General features: G+C 32.5%; 1 protein-coding gene across 1 annotated transcript in view; it reads right to left on the bottom strand.

Moving 5' to 3' along the window:
- Window positions 1–5,897: 5,897 nt before the first annotated feature.
- LOC129226948 (ankyrin-2-like) overlaps window positions 5,898–8,806 on the bottom strand; it is a 227,201-nt gene continuing 224,292 nt past the window's right edge. Inside the window, exon 48 of the mRNA XM_054861576.1 lies at window positions 5,898–7,144. Within this exon, the coding sequence (XP_054717551.1) occupies window positions 7,021–7,144 (124 nt within the window). The 3' untranslated portion in view covers window positions 5,898–7,020. The remainder of the gene's footprint in view (window positions 7,145–8,806) is intronic.

Raw genomic sequence — 8,806 nt, 5'->3', positions numbered from 1 at the left:
TACACAATGTTCTAGTGCAATAATTGTTGGTCGTCGGAATAGATAGCATTATCCCTCTTAATTAAAAAAAATACAATTTAAAATTACCTGTACGGGGCCGCCCAGAGTCGAGGCGGGCCTCTTGTCAGTTTCGTTGTCGAGCCCTCTCCCTCCATAAACTTGTCAAATCTGTACAACTCCTATTCCGAGTCGGGTCCCCACAAGACATGGGCCCCTAGTTTCCAACTAGGCTGATATGGCCTCTAGTTGGCCCTCATCCTGTATATCTGGTGTGTTGCTAAAACCCACATTTCAAAATCTAAATCCGCATCCTACATATAGTTAAATGAAACAATTACGAATTTATAAACGACATGGTCACCGCTGTATATTTTCTCCTGGAGAAGGATAATAAAGACGTTTGGATTATTTTACACACGGTAGGGTAATGGGGGAGACCGGTGAATGCACATTGCACAGTTCGTTTATTCTTTAATTAATTGGCAACAGTAACTTCCTGCAATACAATTCCAGGAAGGGAACGACTAGGGCAATATTAGCGATTCTTCCCTGGTTCGACGTGATCATTTACTGGGCTTCTACAACATTTATATTTACCTTATCCCACAGAATATGAAGCAAAACCATAAAAGATCCATCAATTTTGTTATTTTAGCTTGAACAAAATGCTAGTTTTGACAACATTACAATGTTATGAAAATGATGTGATTAAGTGTTAATTTACTCACTAGATTCCCATATATCTTATGGTTTTATTAACTCGGAAATGTATTTACTATTCCTAACAATAGAAGAAGGTTCATCTGTTTTTCTTTTAGCCTTTTTTTTTACATACCTTGATAATTTTTCCTAAGAAGCAATATGCAGATTACTGGATCCTTGCAGGATTAATTATCTTCCCAGCCGCTCTAAAAGGGGAACTTCTGCTTTTAGATGCATCAAAAATACAATGTTGCCCAAAACCGTGCCAACTTTTAGATTTTTTAAAACTTTGTTTGCTTATTGAAAATGTTACGTTTCACAAAATGCAAACTCGTACACATTTAAAAGAGAATTTAATACTGTACTCAAAGAAAAAAAACAATTCGTAATATAATGCGCACTTTAAGAAACAGAGTGTTAGAGTGATTTCTAATGTCTAACTCTCTTGGCCAATCACTGCTCTTCTTCTCAAAACCAATCAAATGTTAGTAACTGTAGTGCGACTTTGGTAAGTTGAGATATTAACTTGCCAATATTTACCACTTTTTGGGAAAATCAATGAAAAAGGAACGTGTTATTTGCGCGGATTTGAGTTGGGATGCTTTTCCAAACCAATATAAAAGTAGCCCAACTCAATTCAGCGCCAGTTATCTATCCTTCTATTACCCGAAAAAGAAGTAAACATTATCAAGGTCATAGCTAACTTTACCATAAACCCACTACACCAGCAGGAAATGTCATGTTTACATTAAGTTATTACTTCGCTCTGTTCTGTAGAAAGAAAGTTTGTGTAATAAAATTACAATTATTGCAGCTTAACTTTTTGTACCGTAAATCTTTGAAATCGTCTTTTCTTTGTATCTAATGCAGTATTAAATTCTCTTTAAAATGACGCCTACAAAGTAGTATTTTGTGAATACCAATATTTTATATAAGCGCACAAAGTTAAAGAATTACCAAAAGAGTCCACAGATTTGGCCACCGCTTAATGTATACGACTAGGTTCGAAGCAGTTTTTTTTTTTTTTAAAACCTCATTATGAAATCATATTAATGTATTTTTCGAAACAAAAGGATCTTAAAACATGAATTTTGCTTAAAAATAAGACATATCATTCAATTTTTTTTAAGTGGGTAATTTTTCGGTAAAAATGGCTGAAAATTATCAGTTAGGAGAAACACTGTATTAAAAAAAAAAAAAAAAAAAAAAAAAAAAAACTAGTTACTTACAATTTGTTTAGGTTATTTCACATCTATGTTACAAGTGAAACAGACCGCAAGTAAAGAAATATTTCAAGCATTTCAAGATTTATGACAAATTACGTGAATTTTTCCAGAAATTTCTCGAAAATTAGTCGCTTTTTTTGGTAAAAAGGATGTAAATCAAAATATATTTTGTCATTTACATAATCTGCGGTCTATTACACGCATAAGTACTTACAAGACATGCATGGCAAATTTCATGTTTCAATAGTAAATAGAATTTGCAAAATATGTTTTCCGTAACCAGTATCGAATGAAAATTGCATTCTTCAAAAAACGTAACAAAGATTAGACTTATACTGCAGACACTTAGCATTCAAATACTTTAGTTCTAATCCACGTACATTAAAAATCCATAAAGTTTTACAATCCTAAAAAAATGGAGCTGTTCCATTAAATTATTTTGAGAAAAAGCAAATTTTTATCAAAAACCAACTTTCCAACCTATAGTCCTTAGTTTTACCTTAGTTAGTATTAATTATTAAGTACGTACCTAATTATTATTAAGTACTTAAGTAATTATTTAAGGTACTTAGTTAGTACCTCAAGTTTCTGTATGCGTATAAGCATGTTAATAATGACGACTTTCGGAGAAAAACGACAAAAAGGCAATAGAAATAAGCTGTATTTATTGAAACTAAAAGTTGCACTCACTATAGAATATTCAGGGTTTAAGTGCACATCACAAGCTTTATAATCACCTTCATTGGTGATTAAAAGAGATTATTTTCGCCCAACACTGTCACAAAAGTTTTGTCATTGGAAATTGCAATTAAGTACAAATGAATCATAGATTCTGAGAACACATACCATTTTCTTCAGCACTTCTATTCGATAAAGACATTTTCAGGGCACAATGTTTTTCTCTCTGTTTTCATTTTAACACAACAATAATAAGTCACAATGAAAACGAAGATAACTACAATATGTTTGCATTTGTTTCTCCATAATGTTAGGTGATTTATGAGTATTAGAGAAAAAGTTTGAGATTACTTTTAAAATTCCACAAAATAGTTTGTATTCACACATTTTCATTTTTAAAAGATAAATTCACTAGCAGTTTTCTATGCGATTACAATATAATTTTCACGTTTAACTTCTCAGAATAAATAATCTTCGTTTGAGAAGAACGAATATACAACAAATGTGATTTTCTGTTACATTTTTGACAGTCAAATATACTTGAAAAGATCTTCTTTTAATGAAGATTTCCCTCATAACACTTTTAACAGAAGTAATAAATAAAAATTTCAGCAAAATAAATGAAACACAGTTTTTATAGCTATAACCTCAATTAAAAATGCTTTTTTTTTTAAAAATCAGTGGTCAAAACTTTTGTAGCATTTATTATTGGTTTTCTTGTATTTGCTGACTTTCGACCCGTGACTTCCATGAATTTGAAACTGTATTATTTATTAAAATACCTAAACACAGCAAATATTGTTCACAGTTCTTAAGTGAACCTGTAAATTATGTAATTAAATACGTACGGAGTGAAGTCAAACCAAACAACGTAAGTAGAAGCACAAATTTGTAAATGCTTCTACTTACGTTGTTTGGTTTGACTTTACTATTCAGCACAAAGGTATTTATTTATCTTAACGTACGGAGTGATTTATAAACAAAATATAACGATGAGGGCTCTAAAAATCAAGGAAATTCCAGAGGTGTTTGAAAATATTCAGTTGGATAACTTTGCATGAATTACTGACTCTCAATTATTTGCTTTGTGTTTTTCGTATCAGATGATTAATTTTTAGGACAAGTTTTTAATTAAAAAAAATGCTGGTACTTAAAAACAGATTTTGGACAACATATTTTTAAAATAACAAGGAAATTTTACATTTGTGTATTAAACGACAGTTTTTAAATTAACTGGAAAGTTCTAACGTACTGACTTTTTTGAGAAAATTTCAACTCAATAAAATTACTTTTCACACAGATGCTATAACTCTAAAAAGTAAAAATTACTTTTCACATACATGCTGTAACCCTGATACAGGCACTAAGGAGTGATCGAATCCTCCAAAACAGTCAATCACCTTCATAGGACCTTGAGATTCTTTTCTCCACCAACTTATTTCTATACATGTAGCCACCACTGTTAGTGTCATACAACATTTTCTACCTAATGAGCAGACTTGAGATAAATACACGCCTTCAGATCTGGCTTGAAGCAATAAATAGATTGTAATTTTTACGAAAAGGACACTTTGAAAAATTAAAGCATTGCACTTTTGTGGATGGCAACGACGCATATATACAAGAGTTTTAGCATCAGAAATGTATGACAACAACTACAACCAATTCATTACAAACGAATGTAATGTTCAGAACCGTAATCATAACTTAAAGTAGTAAAATTTTCGTTTTTTGATATACTGTTTTTTCATTGAACTTTTAATCTTAAGTAAAAAAAAAACTGTTGTTTTATTAACACTTAAAAAATTGATGAAAACTGAAAAGAAAAAAAGCGTACATTTTGCGATTTTATGCATAAGCATAAAAAAGGCTACAAGAAAATGGAAAATTGTTAACCTTTCTACCATTATTTCTAAATCTGCATCAAACGAGAAAAAATAGCTTATTAAAGACAGTCAAATGCACTAAATCGTATTTTGCGGCCGGCGCTAAATTTTGTGATTTGAAGATCTTCGAATCTTATTTTATTGACAAGTAAAGCATTTTCAAGAAGTTTATTCTTTTCATTCGGTATGTAGACCTAACAAGTAAAGCAGGACCCCATAGAGATTGCGGTTGACCTTGAGTTGTAAACTTGATTTGTATCATTTGTAATAAGTAGAAACAGCCAAAAAATCGCCGAGTAGTATGAGGTGCGTTCTCGCTAATCCTTTCTATTGCAAAACAACTAAGTACACATAATACAAAAGATATTTCCGCTTCAAGGTCCATCTCTTTGCGGTCAAGCTTTACTTTTTTTGGTTCATGAAAGTGTTTATTTTACCGCTTTTACGTTAATAGGATTCCAGTTAGTACCTTCCAAATGAAAATGGAATAGCGTAAAGAATAATAATTTTTCAGCTTAATATAGAACCGTTGAAAATTAGAAAATATTTTTTTTTTTAAATAGACCGTAGCTTTAATAAAATAAAATCTATCGAAAACTAAGATTTTTACGACACTTTAAACAACTTCTTACACAAAACTGGATAGAAATACGTAAAAGATTACGCAATTTCGGCCTCGCTGTGTTATTTTAAGATTTCTGATGCTAAAAAGAGCATTTATCGTAATGTAATACTCATATAAAGTTTTTAAAAAAAATCAATACACATAAATTGATTCACAATCACTTGACTTTACATTCTTAAAAACAAATTCAATCGCACTTCACTGAAAAAAAAGTAGCAGAAAATTCAGCTTCATTACTTTCTACTTCAGAAACACATGAACATTCATATGCCACACACACAATTTCCAGACATTTTCACGTTTCATTTCCACTGAATATTATAGTATTTGTTCAATTAAAATGAAGAAGTCTCAGTAACATCAAGACTAAAGGTAAAATTCGTTAATAACATAAATATAAAAGCTCTTATAAATCATGGGAAGCCTCATGAACGAAGAAGTACTTCGAAAATCTCAGTAATGCTATTATTTTTCAAAAAAACATTGATTTTTAGTATTTTTAAAAACTTGATACAATATTTTTTTTTAATCCTAGACGTAAAATAAAATGTAAACATAAAATTATAACTTGGGCTCTTAAATGGAGTTTTTAAAAATATTTCACTTTGGGCAGTTGCACTGTAACAGAGTGTTGCACAAAACTCCCTCCAAACACTCTAAATTAGATCCTTGTCTCATTGCATGATTTTCAGGAAGACTATGGACTTAACTTCTATATCATGTAATTCAAATTTGAAAATTTTCAGAAACCATATTTTAAATTACTTGATCCATTTTCACGGTGTGTGACATTTTTACGAATGTATTTACACTTTGTTCCTGGAATTTTAAACTTTGGCTTTTAATTGCGATATATTCGTAAGCAAATAACCGTTGTGTGTCATAATATAAAGTATCAACTAGCTAAAAAGTTTTCTTGAGTTTAAAGATTAAAGATGCGTGTACGCGTTGCGGGCGTAACCGTATTGTCATACCCGTAACTCGTACAAATCGTAACTTTTCAAGTACGCAACATTTTTTTTTCAGAAAGCTGATTTTTCATGAAAAAAAGGAAGAAAAAGAAGGAAAAAAGAGAGAAAATCAAGGAAAGGGGAAAAAAAAAAGATGGAAAGAGAAAAATTGGGGGGGGGGGGGATATAAAAAAAAGAAGAAACTTGGTTAACCAGGAGTGTCCAAATGAGGGTCGGTTAACCTCACGGGTCGAAATCACTGGCAGCAGTAGGGCTAGCTGGCCAGGGATGCCCAAGTGAGGCTAGTGTTCACCAAACATTGAGTCTATCCACCTCCCAGATCTTCATTGAAATAAGGTTTCATATACTCAAACGTATCACAGTTAAAAGCCAAAGTTTAAAATACTGAGAATCAGATGCAAATATATGCCTAAAAATATCACACCCGTGAGAATGGATTGAACAATTTAAATATTGCTGCTGAAAATACTAAAATTCAATTACATTACATAGAAGTAGAGTTCATATTCTTCACGAAAATCATGCAATGAAACAAAGATATAACATAATTGGAGTCTTTGGAGGGAGTTTTGTTCAACAACTGATACGTCTGCTACCGAGAAATTGCCATTTTGTTTCAGCAAACACATGGCTGAGCATAACAAAGTAGACCATGGGGAAGAGAGAACTGCAATACATACATCAGTCATATAAATGCAATAAATAAGACCTTTAACACATTTTCCATTGTATGTGGCAATTACAGCTCATAGAATTTTTATCGCAATTAATTGACATTAATCGGAAAATGAGTTAGGTTCGACTCGTGGCACTTTCTACAGAAGCTGAAGAATGTGAGCAGAAACAATCGGCTTCGGCACTTCAGTGGACCGGGGATCCACTCGCTTAATGTGTCCCAGAAACATTTGTCCCTATAGTAACTTTGCCGTTCCCTATTGCTGAGGTTTCTCGTCACCAGTTTCGTGAGATTTTTCCTTTCCATTCGGAGGAGCGTGGTCTGCTTCTGCTTGAACGGTTATCTTCTCTGAAGACTGTGAGGGGATACTGGAGGCAAACCTGTGGAAGATTTGGAGCATTAACGAAAATTCACACCATGAGGATTGTAAAGCAGATGTACAAAGATGAAACTTAAATTGTTGCGCCCTGGTGTGAGATCGCTGTAACTTCCTAAGAATCGCCTAAGGCACTCAAGTGAGAGGTCATTGTGACTTCTGAAAAAATCCGTAATGCGTCCTGGCGAGAGGTCACTGTGACTTCCCAAAAATACCTAATGCCACTGGTGGGAGGTAACTGGAACTTCCCAAAAATACCTAATGCGCCTGGTGGGAGGTCACCGCGGCTTACCCCTAAAATATTTTTAAAACCTTCAAAACCAATCTTTTATTTTTCTAGGGGTTTGTTTAACATTTTTTTAAAAAAATTCAGGATAAAACCAGAGGTTAGGTCTCACTTTCCTATGAACCCCATGTCTGAAAAAAACTTTCATGGCGTAATAAAAATATTGGAAGCATCACATTTTCGATTAACAGTCAGAGTTGTATCACAGATCTTCAGTAAAGAATCTTCCTGCTTTATTCAACTTAAAGTCACAGATATAATTAAGATAAAAATGAACCAATGTATGCTTATAATATAGCCCCCTAGAAAAATTAATTTATACATTAATGTTTTTTTATAAGCATACTTAAGTTCGTTTTCAATCAAATTATGCATGGGAGTGCAAGTTGAATATTACGGGAAGGTTCGTAACTGAAGATTTGTGATGCGTTTCTGACTATGAAAAATGCGATACTTTCTATATTTGCATCTTCCCCTCGAAATAAAAATAACGGCTATGAAACTGTCGAAAACTGAAAAAAATTAGGACTGTGCCATTTCCAAAAAAGTGAGACGTGAGGGGGGGGGGAAGGTGATCATATTGGGATTCAAGGGGTCATTTTTTACATAAGAGACAACGATAATTAAGTCAGAATTATTTAAGGTATTTTTTTTTTTGTCGCGTAGTGTACTGTCCAACCACGGATTGTATGGAATTTTCAATCGTCCAGATGAGACGAATCTATCTGAATGAGGCGGAAAAGTAAAAATCTGATGCGTGTATTATATATATTTGAATTAGACTTATTCAAATTATTATTATTTATTTGAATGAGACTCTTATTTGAATCAGACTCTGCTTCTGCAAAAGCTGACATCGCTAAAAATAATAGATTTGTCCATTTCCGGCTGTAAAACGTATGCTTGTCTTTCCATACAATCCGTGGTCAGACAGTAATGGGGTCGTTTCTAAAATTTTAATAGTTTTTTTTTCTGAAAGAGCATGCTCAAAAACATAGAATCTGACCATTTTTTAAATAATTTCTTTAAGTTTAATATTTTTAAAAAATTACTTAAATCGGCGATTTTTCATCGTTTAACGCTTCTGCTGATGACATCACAAATGATGAAATGCCATTCGGTGTTGCCATTCACGGTTCAAAATATTTAATTCGCATCTTTACTCACGTGTATTGGCAACGATATGGTTGATAGCAAGCGTAGAGGCAATTTTTAATTCGCTGCTTGATTATTATAACGTGGAAACGTAGTAGAAAGATGCGACAAATTGTATCATTTGTGAAGTCATCAAGACCACGCCTTGTTTGAAAAATCGGACATTTTAGAAAATTAATTAAAAGATAACTGTTGGGAAAATGAAAATATTTTCTGGGTCCATGT

The sequence above is a fragment of the Uloborus diversus genome, chromosome 7 (genome assembly GCF_026930045.1).
Source record: "Uloborus diversus isolate 005 chromosome 7, Udiv.v.3.1, whole genome shotgun sequence".
NCBI lineage: Eukaryota > Metazoa > Arthropoda > Arachnida > Araneae > Uloboridae > Uloborus > Uloborus diversus.
The sequence above is the reverse complement of the archived record's forward strand: the minus strand, read 5'-3'. Positions and strand labels throughout refer to the sequence as shown.